The sequence below is a fragment of the Pteropus alecto genome, unplaced genomic scaffold, assembly GCF_000325575.1.
Source record: "Pteropus alecto unplaced genomic scaffold, ASM32557v1 scaffold45, whole genome shotgun sequence".
Taxonomy (NCBI): domain Eukaryota; kingdom Metazoa; phylum Chordata; class Mammalia; order Chiroptera; family Pteropodidae; genus Pteropus; species Pteropus alecto.
Genome location: NW_006442491.1, coordinates 17,927,244 through 17,944,777, shown reverse-complemented (window position 1 = coordinate 17,944,777; position 17,534 = coordinate 17,927,244). Strand labels below are relative to the sequence as shown.

General features: G+C 48.2%; 1 protein-coding gene across 2 annotated transcripts in view; it reads right to left on the bottom strand.

Annotated features, from left to right (window-relative positions):
* Positions 1 to 107: 107 nt before the first annotated feature.
* Positions 108 to 17,534, bottom strand: part of RSPO4 (R-spondin 4) — a 31,550-nt gene continuing 14,123 nt past the window's right edge. Inside the window, exons 2-5 of one of the 2 annotated variants that reach the window (XM_006922024.1) lie at positions 7,385 to 7,573; positions 6,536 to 6,676; positions 3,655 to 3,840; positions 108 to 211 (exon numbers count right to left, since the gene is read on the bottom strand). In XM_006922024.1, the coding sequence (XP_006922086.1) occupies positions 108 to 211; positions 3,655 to 3,840; positions 6,536 to 6,676; positions 7,385 to 7,573 (620 nt within the window). The remainder of the gene's footprint in view (positions 212 to 3,654; positions 3,841 to 6,535; positions 6,677 to 7,384; positions 7,574 to 17,534) is intronic. The other variant, XM_025039701.1, reaches the window with a different exon arrangement.

The following is a 17,534-nucleotide window of genomic DNA, read 5'->3' as shown; positions in this document are numbered from 1 at the left end:
GGGGGAGCGGGGGAAGCAGCAGCAGCCGTAGCAAGAACGCGAAGGGACGAGGAGTAAAGCAAGCCGGCTTGGAAGAGCGCGTCCAGCTGCCGCCCGCTCCAGGCTCCTCAGGGCTGTGGCCGGGGGGGCCTCACATCCAGCTTTCGGTCCAGTTTCCTGTCCTTGCGTGGCCGCCGGTCTCTCCGGCCCTTCTTCTGGCTGGAGTTTCTCTCTGAAGCGGGAGCATAAGGTGTTGTTTCTGAGGCCAGTTGGGCTCTGGGAGGACCCTCAATCCTGAAAGGAAAGGCGGTCCCCCCACGCACCGCACAGCAGGGCCCAGAGTACCATTTGGGTGCTGACCTGGCAATCAATCACTCCTTTTCGGAGTCTGGACTGCGGGCTAACTTAGCCCAGCAGAATGCTTCTAGTTCTTAGCGGGCGAGGAGAGGCGCTAACTTGCTGAGGGCACTCCAGGGTCTGGAGGTTCACATGGTGCCTCCAGTAGGGATTTGGGTGGCCTCGTTCATGACCCTCCCCTGGGCACTCATTTCCTGGTGTACAGGGCTCTTTTCTGGAGACTCACGTTTTACTCAGATCCCGGCACCAACTTCCCCACTCACCTCCTGGCCCCAGCTCTATCCCTCAAAACGACAACAAAAACAGTAGTATTTAGCTAAGGCATGTTCTAAATGCTCTATAGCTGTGGGAGGCAGGCACATATGATGGGTATCATGGGGCCTGTACCTCACCCAGTTCCCACTGTGGGGAGAGCTGGGCTGGGATACAAAGCTCAGACCTGAATCAGAATCTTGACCCCATTGTGCTCACCACCCCTGTGGAGCTGGAGTGAATTCCTAGTACAAACACCTGACTAGTCTCTCAGAAGAGATGACTGAAGCCCAGCAGGGGCCTCACTTGCTCAGTGGCGCAGCCAGGGCTAGAGTTCCTGGAGTCACTTTCAAGTGGCTCCTCCCAGAATTCTTGGAGGAAAAGACGAGTCCTCTTTATGGCCTGCCCGCCCCGTCTCATCCCTCCTCCTTGCTCATGTGGCCCCAGTCACTGGCCTCCTCGCCCTTCCTCCTACACAGATGGGTCCATGCCACCGCCACATCTCTGCACCGGCTGTGCCCCCCACCTGGGATGCTCTTCCCACTTGCTGTCATTATTATGATCAAAAGGTGAGAAGACAGGTGTGGTTGGGAGCAAGACCAGCCCCAAATTTTTGGTTTACAACGTGTCTCCACATCCAGGCCTTTTTTATACATTGGTGGCCCTCACACCGCTCTCCAAAGGGAGCTGTGTGCCCACATGCACATGAAGAAACTAAGGCTCAGAAAGTCACTTCCCAAGGTCGCACAGCAAGGAATGAGAGAGCTGGGAGCGGCAAGGGGAAGGCAATTTGATTTCTTGAATGTCAACTGTGTGCCCGTCTCCCCAGGAGTTGGGGCTCCTCCCTGCTCAGGGAAGGTTCGGGATCGTCCCTTCATACCAGGCTGCCCACTCCTGGGGCTCCCTATGCCCACTCTTAAGCCCTCAGAGGGCACTGAAGCCAGGCTCCCATTCTAAGCTCTGGGGCTGACTGCGTCAGCATCTGGGGGACAGGGTGAGGGACTGCCTGAGTGGTCCTTGCTAGCTTTGAAGGTAGAAGTATGTGGTGAGGGGCTTTGGGTCCCCATCCTTTCCTTATGTCTGCCTGATGTCTGCCTATCCACCCACACACCTATTCGCCATCTACCCAGCCACCTACCCAGCCACCTACCTACCCTCCCATCCACCCACCCATCCACATATCCAACAAATGTTAACTGAGCACCTACTATGTGCCAGAGCCTGTTCTAGGCACTAAAGAGTCAGCCATGAACAAGGCAGACAAAGAGCTTGCTTTAACTGGAGATCACAGACACTGAACAAGCAAACACAAGAATGAGCGCCATCATTGCAGAAAGATATAAGTGCTATGATGTGGTGTGATAGAAAGGGACTCTCGGTAGGGGGAAGCTCATGGAAGCCCTGAGGAGACATTTGAGCTGGGACCTGGATGATTCAAGGAGCCCACAGTAGGGTTGCTATGAGAATTAAAGTTGTCATTGCTAGACACTTAGCACATGGTAAGTGCTTTATGAAGGTTTGCCACTGCTATTGTTTTTCTTCTTATTATTATTATTAGCTGAGGGTAAGAGCTTTCTTCTCTTGAGGTCTCCATAACCAATCAGCCACTAGCTTTCAGATGCCATGAGAGGTGTGGCCGCAGTAACAAGGGCTGTAGCAAACTGTCTGTCTGGGTATTCTCTGGGTCTGGGCTCTCTTAGCGTCTCTGGTCCCATCTCAATCTAACCCTCTGTCCCTAACTGCCTACCATGACTCCCAGAGGTCTCCATCTCTGTTATCTGCACTCCCAATCCACACACCACAAGTCCTTCTGAATCCAGAGGTGTCCCTGGATTCACGCCCTGGCTCCATCATATCCCAACTGTATGCCCCAAGTCATCTGGCCCCAAGTCCCTCACCCTTCAGCACGACTTTAGATTCTTATTTGTTCACAGACCTACATTTAAATTCCAGGTCCACACTTCCCTAGCTGTGTGAACCTTGGGCAAGTGACTTAACCTTTCTGGGCCTCAATCTTCTTATCTGTAAAATGGGAATAATAACAATACTTACCTCATAGTGTCATTGTGCAGATTAAATGACTCAGTGAGCACAGTGTCCTGCACATGGTAGGTGCACAGTTCACGTTAGCTAATTCCATCTTATTACTAATCACCATTCTCATCTTACTGACTACACTCTGCGGCCTCTCTTTTATACACCAGTGTTTCTTAAGAGCTCCCAGGGGTGTTTTGGAAATCTGCGTGGTGATCTTATTTGTCACAAAGAAGGAGGTCTCGGTGGCATTCAGTGGACAGGGATCGGTGATGCTGCGTGGGACAGTCTCTCACAAAGAAGAGTTGTTCACATATCATCCAGTCTTCACGTAGCTTGCTCAGAGCCGAACTCCCTCTTGCATGTGAATGCCAAGGGCGTTCGAACACTTGTCACATTCACGGACTAGTCTTGGGCTGCCAGTGTGGTGTCACCCAAGAGGTCGGACAGTTTTGTTGACTTTACTAAGAGCTGGTTATCATTAGGGAAATCAGATCTCCAATAGCAACGCAGTCATGCGCCTGAGCCCTGACCTTGGCCGTCATCTTTGCCATGATTCTCCTTCACTGGATATTCTCTGGTGTTTTGGGCCTGAACACTGCCGTAATGAAATTTATTTTGTTTCTCTTTTCTATTATGGTTAAGACACTATGCTGGTTTTTTTGTTTTTGTTTGTTTTTTAATGACCTGTGCAAGTAGGTTACAAAATGCATGGATTTTATTTCAGAGTAGTAAAGAGGGTGTTCCAAAATCCTTGTGATTAAAAGGGAGATGGTGAGTCTGAAAGCACAGAGAATCCCTGATGTAAAACACAAGCTCAATCTTCCTAACTGTCTAGGACTAACCCCAGCAGGGAAGACCCCTTTGAAAGGACACCATGGAGGGCAGTGCTTAACTCACGTGAAGGTATGGCTGTGGTGGACTTTCAGGCAGCCTTACATGTACTCTTTGTGGGGCCTGTGTCCTGAGGCCACTCTAATCAACCCATGGGCCCTGCCTGCCATAGCCCTGCATGCCAGGCCTGGTGCTCACCTCCTGGGCAGGGCCTCTGGATGGGACATTTCCTTGACTCGGAGAGTACCTGGCAGGTTGCTCCTTCCTCCTGCCCAGCTCGGCCAGCCTCTCGGACCCGGGTCTCCAGGCCCCAGGCCGAACCGCAGGTCTTCCCGTTGTGCGTGCAGGGGCTCCAGCTGCCCCAGGGGCCCAGCTCACACTCCTCTGTGGGGAGGAGGGAGAGACGGACAGATAGACAGGTGGGTCAGCTTGGAGTGTCCTTCAGATCTGAAGGTAGAGTCTGAAAGGTTCAGTTCCCTGAAGACTCCATCTCTACATGTAAGGCACTCAGGCTATACCAGGAGCAGAGGGGTGACATTTAAATCGCTGCTTATGAGAGCCTGGAATGATAGCTATCTAAAGCATGGACAAGCTGCTGTGAGCCAGAAGCCAGGGTGACCAACTGTTTGTTTCAAAGGGGCAGGAGACACAGGAGCTAAGGAGAGAGAGAGGAATTCATTGAGTGTAGAGGGAAGCAAGCACATTCCAGGTAGGCAGGCACAGCCCTGGGGCCCCCGCAAACTGTGTTTGAGGGGCAGGGCAGCTAGTGTGAGGCTGGGGTGAAGGTCTGGGAGGGGAGGGCCAGAAGTCTAGCTGAATGGCCCTCAGGGCTTGAATGCAGGTTTTGAACTTGATCATGTGTCTTTGATCAGCTACAGAAGGCAGAAGCTACCCAGGGCTGTTGTGAGGGAAAATGAGGTCATGGACATTAAAGTTCTTAGTAGGAGGTAACTAAAAAAATATATAAATATATGTGAATTCTTTCATGTTTGATGCTTTTAAGAGTCCCTGAGAGGTAGTCAGAGAATGGGGTAGCTATCAACACCCCCATTTTGCAGATTAGGACACTGAGGCTTAGAGCAGGGCCTGCTAAGAGAACAGAGAAGGGGCTCACGTGGAACACAGAACACAGCAGATTTAAGATCCAGTTGGGTCCAGAAACCCATCTCCAGACCTTAGAACAATGGTCCTCCTGCTAGATGCATTCATCTGACAAGCAAAGACTGAGCACCTACTGCATGCCAGGTACTCTGATGGGTGCTGAGGTGCAAGACTGCCTCCCGGAGTTCACCATGCTGAGGTACCAGGCTGGAAGGGAAGGGTGTTCGCACAGTAATAGGGGGATCCCAGAGGAGGTGGGGGTCCCTCAGGATGCCTCATTCCCTCCCTCCCTGTCCCCAGCCTGGTGCTTCCCCTCAATAACCAGCTCCACGACCCATGCTGGTCATGCTGGAAACATGAAGGGTGTTCGCACAGTAACTGTGGGATCCCAGAGGAGGTGGGGGTCCCAGCCGTGGGGACTAGGAAGGCTTCCTCGTAGAGGAGACTCCTGATCTGAATCTTGAAGTGGGGGTGGGGAGGTCAGCCAGGCTCAGGAAGGGGCAGGAGAGAGAAGTGCTCCGGGTGGAAGAACTAACCCCAGCAAAGTCCTTAGGAGGACTTGGCCTTGATACTGACCTAGAACTGGGGAAACTGGGGTATGAACTCAAATGGGGAGGAAAAAAATGATGGGATAGAGAGGCTGGCCGATGGAAACCAGATTGAGTAGAAGAGAAACCTGATAAGATTGTCATTTTGAAATAATCACTCTGGCCGCTGGGATGAGAGCCACATGGGCTGGAGGCAGTGAGACCTGAGGCAGGTGGACAGGCAGAAGGCTGTGGCCATGATCCCAGTGATGGGCAGAGTGTGGGGGAAAAGGGATGTATAGGGGCGGGGTGGGGAGAAAGGGGAAGGCAAGGGTGGGGTGGATTTGGTAGTTTTCTTCCGCTTCATTTTTGTCCCCACAGTTCTTTTTGCCACCTGATACCTGTATTTGTTCTTGTGCGTTTCTTCCATCTCCCCGAGAAAATGTCACATCCACAGGGGCAGAGGTTTTGTCTGTTTTGTTCACTAATATGTCCCTGGCACCTTGAAAAGTGCCTGGCACATTGCAGATGCTCTAGTAAATATTTCTCAGCCAATGAACGAGCAGATTGGATTGGATGTAGGACAAGAGAGAAGAGTCAACAGTGATGCCCATGTTTCCAGCATGGCCAGCATGGGTCGTGGAGCTGGTTATTGAGGGGAAGCACCAGGCTGGGGACAGGGAGGGAGGGAATGAGGCATCCTGAGGGCAGGTGGGGATGTGGTCTGCTGCTCAGGGAGGGATTTGGCCAGGGACAGTGAGTCACAAACAGATTTTGGAATGATCATGAACGTGAGACCAGACAGAATGTGTGGGCAGAGATACATGACTCAGGTGAGAACACAACAGAACAGCCTCATGTAAGGACAGATCACAGAAGAGGAGCTCACACAGGAGTCTGAAAAATAGTAGTGGGAAAACAGCAGTGATCGACGGCTGATATAACATGTATAATAATGACATGCATTGAGCACTTACTGTGTGCTAGTTTCTGCATTAAGTACTTTAAACTGTATTCATTAATTTAATCCTCATAACAATCCTCCCCCATGAGGTAGGTTCTATGTTCTACGGTAACTTTTTTTCCCTCTCCATTTGGAGAAACTGAGAAACAGAGAGCTTAAGTAACTTGTTCAAGGTCACTAATGTAAATTTCAGAGCTAAGATTTGAACCCAGGTCTTTTTTATTTCAAAATCAGGGCTCTTCTGTACTCAGCTGCCTTCCTTGGTAATAATGATGCCAGTGCTGGCAGTAATAGTAATCACAATAACGGTGTTTACAATGGTTCTAGCATACTGAAGAGTTATAATGTGTACCTGACATGGTGGTGTCGGGCCTTCCATCACCATGTGACATTCTACTATGATTTCTTCCGGGTCTCCTGACACCCCTCACCAACCCCTGCTTCTGGGAAGGATGAGAAAGGGCAGGGCGAGCAGGACCTCACTCACCTTGGCACTCCTGTGTGCTCTGCTGGGCCGTGGTGCCTGGTGGGCAGGTGGGTAGACACTTTCCTTTGTACAGGTAAAACCGCCTCTTGCACTGGATGCAGAAGTCCTGGCTGAAGCAGCTCTGGCATGTAGCCCCACATTCTATAACACAGCCAGGGCCACCCATGGTGAGGGCAGCTGCCCCGGCAGGGGGACCTCTGGGACTGCTTGAGGTGGGAGGGCCTCTGAGCAGTCCCAGGTTCTATAGCACTGGGGTCACAATTCCATGTCTCCTTTGAAGACCGGACTTGTCCAGGATGAAACTGAGCTGCATTCAAGAAGAACTCCCTTTCTCATTTCAACTGAGGCTTGATGAGGGAAAGTGACATGTCCAAGGTTAAATCCATGGTTATATGGATTTAAAGCTCAAGATCGCCATTCTCATTTGAGCTGAGACTCAGAAAGGGCAGGTGATTTGACTGAGGTCACAGGGCAAATCTGGCTGGGAAAGAGGCCTTTCTGTTCCATTGCTATCCAGGCCCAAGATGGTCAGGATTCACCCCAGGTCACAGTGAAAATTAGAATTAGGAGTTAGGACTCCTTTTCCCTTTGAGCTAGGCTCAGAGAGGATGAGTATCATGCCCAAAGCCACACAGCAAACTAGGATGGAGGTGAAGGTTCCCTGCTGAGCCCAGGGAAGGCACTGACTTGCCTAGGGCTTCAGAGCCAGACTGAAACCAAGCAAGTGTCTGAGTCTGGGTTCAGGCATGTACCCATTTCCCTGTGACTGTGTTGGAGTAAGAGGTGGGATGAGGGCCAGAGGTGCCCAGGAGCCCAGCAGTAACACAGGACAAGGGAAGAGCCACGTACTTTTGCACCTGTTGATCTCCTGGCCGCGGACGCCGAAATAGCCGGAGGGACAGTCATGCACACACTTGCCGTACTGGCGGATACCTTCTCGGCGGATGAATAGAAAGAGCCTCTGCTGGCAGGTGGAACAGCCATTTTCTTCTGAGCAGATGACACAGCCTGTGCAGTTTCCCCCCAGACCAATGCCCACTGTCAGCCAGATCAGGATGGAGGAAAGGGAGAGAGATGGTCAAACCACATGTGTGAGCAGGTTGGATTGTCTCATCTGGATATTAACCAAACACATGGCCACCAGACAAATGACTACATTTCCCAGCTTCCCTTGCAATTAGATATGGTCATGTGACTCAAATCTGGCCAAGGAGTATAAGGTAAAGTAGTGTGTGCAACTTCAAGAAAGCTACCTTAAAGGATGTACCCTTTGCCATCCCCTCATCCTTCCTGTTGGGTGTAATGTGAGCGTGATGGCTAGAACACAAGCAGTGATTTTGTATCATGAGGTAGAAACTGTGTGTTTAGGGTGGTAGAGAAATAAGATAAAAAGAGCCCTGGTCTCCGAGGAAGATAGAACTGCTATACCAGCCCTGGATAGCTTGTGTGGGCTGTTATATGAAAGAGAAATCTATATTTATTTTGTTTAAACCACTATTATTTAGAATTCTCTATTGCTCACGAACTTAATATTTACTAAAGTAGTGAGTATTTCTGAGTGTGTGTGAAGTGCATGTGCATGTTACAGGTAGGGGTATGGGGAACCCTCACCTTCCTGCTTGGTTTCTGAACAATATCCCCTTCCTCATTGTCACCACCATGAAGGGTTCCCAATATCATTAACTATAGCAAGCTGAGGAAAAGGAACTTTATTGCTGCCCCAGAATTGGCAACCAGGACCCCAAAGCTGGAATAAAAGAGGTGGAAAATACCTTAGAATCTAAAGAGAGCTTCTCTAAGGCTCGTAGGCAGTCTCTGCCAACCTGTACATCACCTGTTTAAGTCGACTACTTAGAGAGAAGGACTCATGGGAATTAGGAGTTGTAAGACTGGGGAAGGGGGGGTGCTGTGTCTTTCTGTTTCCAACTCCCACAAAATCAAGTGAGGGGAGGTGCAAGGCTACCCCTCACAGATACAGGGGTGTCTGCAAGAAGGGGTAACCAGCACGTCATGTCCTGGTCAGGTATTAACTTGTGTTGCAGCCCTGCAGATCTGCCCCTTTTCTTTGAGCACAGAAAAGAAACCAGAAGAGAGAAGGCAAAGCTGAGAGGGGGTGCAGCAGCAGAAAAATCTGCATGTCCTTCACAGCAAGCATCAGGGGACTTTCAGTAGCAATGGCCCCCTAGAAGTAGCCAGTCTTAAGCACTGTTGCTGCTGCCTCATTCAAGAAGGCTAGATGTTGGCAAGTGCCCTAGCAAGAGGCAACAAGCTAAACCACTGGGGGTCGGAGCTGGGGAGAGTCAGTAAGTGACCAGTGTCATTGAGGGACAGGAAAGAGCTGGACAGCTTTTTAGAGGCAGGGATCGGGGAAACATTAAACTGTTTCATGTGTTATGACCCCTCAAGGTCAGACTGTTAATGAGCCAGTTAACATCTTGGCTTATCTGAGCCCATGACTGCTCAGCACACCCGTTCTCGACAGTTCAGCTCCAGCCCCTGCTGCCGCTACCCTTTCCTATTGGTGCCCCATTTTCCTGTTAGAGGAATTCCCATTGTGTGAAGTTCTGGGGAAGGGCAGATAGTGGTGCCTGCTCCCTGGAACAGAAATCAAGGAGGCCCAGCCTTCTTTGAGTCAGCAGTGAGTGGGCATCTATCAAAACCTGGCCAATCAGATACTCAGTCCTGGGAGCTGGACACAAAGAATGAGGGAATGAGGTTCATAGTGGAGGCACAGCTGACTCCGCCCAGAACAGACTAGGCAGAGATGCCTCCTTTCCCTCCCTCCTGCTCTGGGATGAGCACCGTCATTTCCCCAAGCCTGCTCTCAGCTCCCTGGACTCTGCGAGCCCTGCATATCCTGCTAATAACTCTCATTGCTGTTGCTTACAACTGAGACCCCTGACCCATCCACTGGGCTCAGTGGGCTCATAACTGATGCCCCTGGGAAGAGAAATTGCCACAGGGAACAGCGTAAAGGTTTGTGTGTTTCCAAAGCTGGCAGGGACCTGAGGTCAGGGAGAAAGTGTGATGGATTTCAGGGCCAGAGAGAGGATGTTGACTGAGAAGTGAACAGAGTCCAGACTTCCCGCCCAATTGGTAGAAAATTTAAGTTCTGATGATAGCAAGGGTTTGCAAAGATGAGAGGAAACTTTTCCTTCTGATAGGAGTGTAAACTTTGGAGAAAAATCTGGCAGCATCTAGTAAATTTGAAGATGTGCTTTTTCTTTTTTAAATTTTATCTATCTGTCTGTCTGTCTTTCATCTATCTGTCATCTGTCATCTATCTGCCTGCCTGCCTGCCTGCCTGTCTGTATCTATCTATCTATCTATCTATCTATCTATCTATCTATCTATCTATCTATATATCTATCTATCTATCATCTATCTATATTTTTCACAGTTTTATTGAAGCATAAGTGATATATAACATTGTATTAGTTTAAGGCATAAAGATGTACCTTTTCTGAACACAGCAATTTGGCCTCTAGTATAAACCCTAGAGCAGTGGCTCTCAAACTCTAGCAGGTATCAACATCTCCTTGTTACAACAGATTGCTGAGTTCCACCCAGGAGTTTCTGATTCTGTAGGTCTGAGATGCGGGCATGAGAATTTGATTTTCTAACAGGTTTGCAGGTGATGCTGAGATGCTACTGGTCCAGGAACCACAGTGTCAGAAACACTGGCTTAGAGAAACTTTTGTGTGTGTGCAAAAAGAGACATGCACAAATGGGCTTATTGCAGCATTATTCAATAACAGACAATTCCCAAAACTAACCATCTGTCAAAAGAATAGGTAAACATATTGTGATATAGTCATACAACATAGCCATAAACCACATATATGACCCAGCCATGATGAATGATAGAGGTAGGGTTACAGTTGTCATCGTGGCTACATCTCAAAGACAGTGCCGAAAACAAAAAAGCAAGTTGCAAAACGAATCATAAGAAGGTGTAAGAAGCCATTTATGATAAGTTCGAAACCTTCAAAATAATACTTTGTAACATTTATGATACATAAATTTGTATTAAAAGACATATAAGGGACTGATAAACACTGAATTTGGGATGTAACACTTCTGAGGTGAGAAATGGGAAAAGGAATTGGGGAAGAAGACTGGGGACTTCATTTATATCTGTGATATTTTGTTTCTTAAAATCTGAAGAAATATGAAAGTGGTAAGATATGATAAAGGTGGCTGGCAGGTACACAAATGTTCATTACATTATGTTTTTATGCTTGGTTGTAGATTTTAAATACTTCACAGTAAAAATATATTTAAAGAATAAAAAAGAGTTTAGCTTCTATGGTGTCCTGAGGGATGGAGGAAGGGGGGTGGGTACTATATTCTTTCTATTCTCCCAGCTCCCTTCCCCAAGCCCTGGCCCATCCTCAAGCTGAGCATTGATCTCTATAAAAGAATCTCATAATAAGTGATGACAACCCCTGTCTTGGGCAGGGGTAGGTGACAGAAATTCTCAAAGCAGTGGAGACCTGAGCCCCTGAGCACTATGCTAATTGCCCCCCATGTGCATTCTCCCCCACCTCCTCAGTGCTGGAACTCTAAATTTTAGCAGAGTTTCTGTCTTCCTAGAATAAAGACAACATTTCCCAGGCCCCTTTGCAGCGGCATCCGGTCATGTGTCTAAGTTCTGTCCAATGGATTTTAAGTGAGAGTGTCCTGTGCCACACCCAGGAAATGCCCTTCAAAAGAAATGCTAGATGATTCTTCTCTCCCTCTTCTTTCTTCCTGAGAGTTTGAGGGATAGGTAGCTGGAACCATAGTAGATGCAGGTGGCAGAAGGAACTGACAGACACTGTGGTGTGGCCATACCACACCACATACCACTAACCCAGGACTGTCTACCTGAGATTCTTTTATAGGAGAGAGAGGAACTTGTCATCCCTCTCATTTAGGCCACTGAGCCTTTCTGACAGATAGGGGTGCCTACATGAAAACGACTACTGATGTCAGATCTTCAGCCATGTGAGTGGGCACAGTGATGTCAGTGGAGACCAGGGTGCCCCTCTTCAGTGCCTCGGCACTATGTAAGCCCACTGGACTTGAGATGCCACTCCGCCAACAAAGGGCAAAGGGACTCTCGTTGGCTTGATGTGATCTCTGTCATCTGGCAGAACAGAAGTTCAAATTAGAAATTATATTCTCTTACAGAAAAACAAAATGGTATTTCCTGTAAACCGAGTTTGTGGACTGAGACTCACACTCCAGCATGTGCATGGTCGCCGATTTTGCAGCTGAGAAAACAGGTGCTAAGAGATGAAATGACACATTCAGGGTCCCACAGAATCAATGGGGGAAGGGACCAGAGCATTAGACCCTACACTGTCCTCTTGGAGCATTTGTTCAGGGCCTCCTCTGTGTCAGGCAGAGCCTGCGGTGAACCATTACAGGACCTCATAGGACAAATGAAGCCTGCAGAAGTGACTGATAGCAACACAGATGGGACACAGCAAAATTCTTACTAACCATTGTCTCTCAGAAGAGCTTAGGGATCATTCAGCCAAACCCCTGCAGTCTCACAGGGGACCCTGAGGCCAGAGAGATGGAACCTTCTCCAAGTCAGGCAGACAACAGCAAAGAAGCCCCAATTAGAGCTACAGCAGTTATGTTCGTAGAGTAATTTCAACATCCTGAAGACAGAAGAACCTGACAAGGACATTCCCCTTGACCTGGGACAGTGTGTGTGTGTGTGTGTGTGTGTGTGTGTGTGTGTGCACGCACGTGCACGTGTGCATGCGTTTCTGTCCATCTCTGAGTTGGCTAGGGTGCCCCCTAGTGCCTCCATATAGTAATGGCACCTCTGACTTTTTGACTTCTGATGGTCTCTCTCTGGCTTTTCATCACATCTCTGTAACTCGTTAAAAACAGCAATACTATTTTCCTCCATCTCCAAGGTCATAAGTGTAGAGATGCAAATGATAATTTTATGAATAATAAGTGATGACAACTAGAGTTTGTATAATGCTAATTTTGAAAGATACAAACTTGATGTTTCTTAAATTTGACTGCGCATAAGAATCGCCAGGGAGGCTTGTAAAGTGTCTGGTATGGGCCCAGGAATATACATTTTCACAAGTTCAAAATAAATGTAATAGGCATTTTGGAAGTGTCTTCCCTGCTCACAATCTCCTTTCCCTGAGAACTGGCCCTGGCAACTATGTTTGCACTGCATGACCCTGTTCCCTGGTGGACGACTGAACCAGAATGAACAGCTCAGGCAAGGTGGGCCAATTAGATTGTCTCTCTTGAGAATTTTGACTCTGGGTTGACAGATGATGGTCTAGGATGCACTCTTAACCTAAGAACATTTGCAGGAGGGCAGAGTAGTCTGTTCCGATGTACATATGTGACAAGCTTTTGAGGGCACTAGCATCTGTGACCTTCTATTTGCTAACAGAGGGACGTCCCATCCCTCTGTACTTTCTGAGTCTGAGGTTCATGTGGAGCCATCTCCACTCAGATGTATTTAACCCGGGCTTGCCCAATAGAGCATCAAGTCCCCTTGACTACATGATGGGTTCAGACACAAGAGTTAGTCTTAGAATTTTTTTTGAGTCGGCAAGTGTGTGTGTGTGTGTGTGTGTGTGTGTTCTGTCCACCCTACTTGGATTTGAGAAGACGTAGACCAGAGCTGGTGGGCACCACAGGAGGGGAGAATTTCCCAAGAATAAAGGTCACACAGCGGCGGCAGAGCCAAGTGATTGTCTGTGCAATCTCTTGTGGGGGGGTGTCCATAAATTCTCTTCTTTCCTCAAGCCACTCTGAATTAGGTTTTCTGTCACTTGCAACCAAAAGACTCCTGACCAATACAGAAGCAGAAAGAGAAAAATAAACAATTCAGATGCAGAGAGAGAACAGAAACCAGAAACCTAAAAAAGATAGAGTTTTTGACTATCTTCCATGTCCAGATTCTAGTCCCTCTAAGGCTTGGCTCACCCCATAGCTCCAAAAAAAGTGCCAAGTTTGTATCTTTCAAAATTAGCATTATACAAACTCTAGTTGTCATCACTTATTATTCATAAAATTATCATTTGCATCTCTACACTTATGACTCTTTCACCTGATCTAGCTCTCTTCCTGTCAACTTACAATCAACATTATGTAGCTCGCCAGATAGGCAACAGATCATGATGGAGCAGCTGTGGATGAGGGGCCTGGAGTACCACCCACCCAGTCTAGCGTCCCAAGGGGCTCCGGGGTTCTAGGGAGCACACTTTGAAAATTCCTTTATACTTCAACTGAAATCTGGCCTTCATCACTGCCCTCTCTCAGCTCAGGTGCATGTTTCTAAATGAAAGTATTAGAGCTCTAATTGCAACCTCCCCAAGTTTTCTTGAGGCACCAGAGGGGACGGCACCACTTGTGATTTCCCTTAATAACAGTTTCCCATAATAGAGACCATTCTTCTCCAGCCAAAATGCCGGTTGGCCCAAGAAATGTGGCCCTGTGTTACTCCAGCAGCTAGGGGGGAAGGGTGGTGAGGCTCAAAATAATATCTAAGTTACTTTGCCGTTCCCACCACCCAGGAAATGAGTTGCAACTTAGGTGTCCAATTTATGGAAAATGACAGTGGAAGTCATTATGTTGGGTTTGGCAGTTTACAAAGGAATGCAGGCTTAAAACAATTTTGAATGCATGCATTAGTCTAGGATTGAGTGATTCATTCATTCATCCATCCATCCATCCATCCATCCATCTATTCATTCAACAAGTAGTTACTGAGCCCTTAGTCTGCATCAGGTCCAGCGCTAGGAGCTCGATGATTATGACTGGGGGGCAAAGTACTTTAACTTTCTGTGCCCCAGTTATTTTAGCTGTGAAAAGGCGTAATGATGCTTATCTTGCAGGGTTTTTGAGACGGTGCATAAAAATCTTTTAGCTTAGAGCCTGGCACAGACAGAGCAGGCCCTCGATAGGCTGAAGTTATTGTTATTAAACTAAAGCAGATGACATGTTTTCTGCCTTCAAATATCTAAGGATACGTGTTATGGTGCAGGTGCCCAAATCCTGGCTCCGCCACTTACTGAGTGACCTTAGACAGTATTGTCATCTTTGTGGGCCTCAGTTTTCCCATTTGAAAAATTGTGGCCACAATTCCTACCCCCATGGGCCTGGTTTTGAGGTGTGTGTGAACAAACCAGCAAGCACTTGGCACATAGTAGGTGCTTCTCCATACACGTAAGTTCCTTTCCTCTTCTCCCACTGTCATGACACATGGGGGGATTGTAAACCCATATTTAGCCTCCTTTCCTTTCACAGGTGAGCAAATGGAGGCCAGAGGCATTGCTAGACAGCAACCACCAACTACCATCTCCAGAGAGATGGTCTTTCTCCCTCGGGATGGTGAAGAGCTCAGGGCAGAGACATAAGGAGGCAGCTTTGGTCTTGGATGAAGGGCCGTTTATTCCTTCTGTTGAGATCGGGGACCCTGCTCTTCAAACCAGGGTTCCCAACCTCACGGTGACCTACATCCTGAGAACACCCCAAGCACCTTATTGTGATAGGAGTCAGTGGCTCAGTGTTTGCAATGATCTCTATATTTGTTCCATTTGGGGATTTGGGGTGGAGTCAGGGTCATTTCTGCGATATCGTGCCTCCCACCCACCTTCACTCTGAGAGCTTTCCTTGAGGGGGTCAAAAGGCACAGGGTGACATCCAAGACCCTGAAAAGTATACATTCTCTTGGACAGGTTCATTGCAATAGCGAGTCTGTCACTGAAAAATCCTCAAAACTCAAGTAAAGAACTTTGGCCACACACTTAAAAACCAAACCAAACCAAACCAAACCAAAACATCATCCTCCTCAATAATTTGGATAGATTGCCAACATTTAAAAAATCAAAATCAAATTTCACATAAAACACTGGAATTTGGGCTTCTCTGGAAAAAGTCAGACTATTTGTCAACCGTGGGCCTGCATTCCCAAAGAAGTGATAGGTTGGAGTTACATAGATGGGGCATATAAGCCCCAGTTTGCCATAGTCCCCACCACTCCCTTAATGTTAATCCCTGACACTGAGGGCAAAGATCAGCTGCTGTGTATTACTATCCTTGAGCTGCTCTTTCTCTTATGTCCACTTCTCTCTCTCATATTAGAAGACCATGTAGAGCAGGAATTCCACACTTGGGCAGGCATTAGAGTCGCCTGGAGGGCTTGTTAACACACAGGTGGCTGGGCCTCCCCCACTAGAGTTGCTGGTTCAGGGAGTCTGGATAGGGCCTGAGACTGTGCATTACTAAAAGGTTCCCAGGTGATGCTGATGCTGCTGGTCTTGGGACCACACTTTCAGAGTGGAGTAGGATTAAGAGTCAGACTACTTAGGTTCAAATCCCAGCTCCACCCCTTATCCTTGCCCACGTGGCCTTGAACTAATGCCTTAACCTCTCAGTTTTCCCATCTGTACAATAGGACTCATACTGGCTGACCTCACAGATAATGCTCTCAGTACCTGCACAAGCCTGACCCTGCGCAAGCTAGGGTCTCAGTAATATGACTATCACCACCTGCCATGTCTCCATGGGTGTTTGCGATCCTGGACTTGCTTTGGCTGTCAGTGCAGAACTTTTTATTTTGATGTCAACATTTTTTGGGGGTAGAGTTTCTTCACAATTGGGGTGTGCCCAGGGAAATGTGTCTTGCATGAGAACATCATGTATCACAGTGGACAGAGGATTTAACACAGCTGTCTTGAAGGATCCCCTGGGGGCGGTGAGAAGAATGGAGAAGGAAAGAAAGAGACCACTGCCCTCTGCTCTGAGGCCGTGAAATCGGAGGAGGTCCAGGCCCTGCTCTGGGCCTGCTCTGTCCTTGGGAAGGATCTAAAAACAAGTAGGGGGTGCCCCACACAGAGAGTGCTGGGCAGTGCATCCTTTGATCTCTGCCTGGCAGTGGGGGACACATGTCACCGATGACCAGAGGAAATAAACAACACATGGACTCCTGCCTGCCCACTCAGCTGCCACATATGGGAGGCAGTCACTGACACTGGTGGATGGCTCAGAGGAGCCCCCGCCACTTTACTGCCTGGGGAGAAGACTGCACCATCCTCAGCAAGGGATGAGCCCTGGAGGTGGCTCCTGGCTTCAAGACTCCTGGCTAGAGGTGTGCAGCTCACCAGACCCTTCTCAGTACCCAGGAGAGAACCTAGAGCGTCTCACGTTTAGCAGAATGTTGAGGTAGTCTTGGCTTTGGGACCTGACAAACCAGCACTTCCTGACTGGGTGATCTAAGGCAAATGCCTTCACTACTCTGAACATCAGTCTTTTCTTCAGCAAAATGGAGACAACAGTTGCAATCACCTACCAAGCACTTGTGAGGATGATGTGAGCTCATGCATGCAAAGTGCTTTGTACAGCTCATGGCAGATGAATGAGCACTATTTTACTATTAGGTTCATGGCAGATGCTTGAGAGGCACCCTAAAATGCTCCCTCAAGGGTTGGGGCCCAGCTTGGCTTATTCTCCTTCAAATGTCCATAGCCTTGAACATTGTAGGTGGCCACTATTTCTTAAATGAATGAATGAATGGTGGCTTAATAAACATTCTCAAAAACTGTTCTTAGAAAGCCTGCAGTCTAGTTGAGAGGACCAGGATCTTATAGTGCAAAGAAACACTATGATGTCTGCCCAGTGGAGCTCAGAGCTAAGTGAGGGACCCAGGAGGGTGGGGCTGGGCTCAGAGACCGGATTCAGCAGGGATATTTTCTGGAGAGGCAGGTGTGGGGATAGGAGCAGAACCAGTTTGCATAGGCGGAGGAAAGGTTTTTGAGAGAGGTGAGTACAAGATGATATGTGAGTAGGTGGCAGAGAGGGAGCTTAGGCAAGGAGCAGATAGCAAACCTCTGCTAAGGTGTCAAATTACGACCCCTAAGGGGATGGTGGATAAGACCCTCAGAATACAATAATAGGCACACATTCAAAATGGACACATTTTACCCTTTGCCCTTCAAATATGCATCTCCTTAGTCAATGGCTA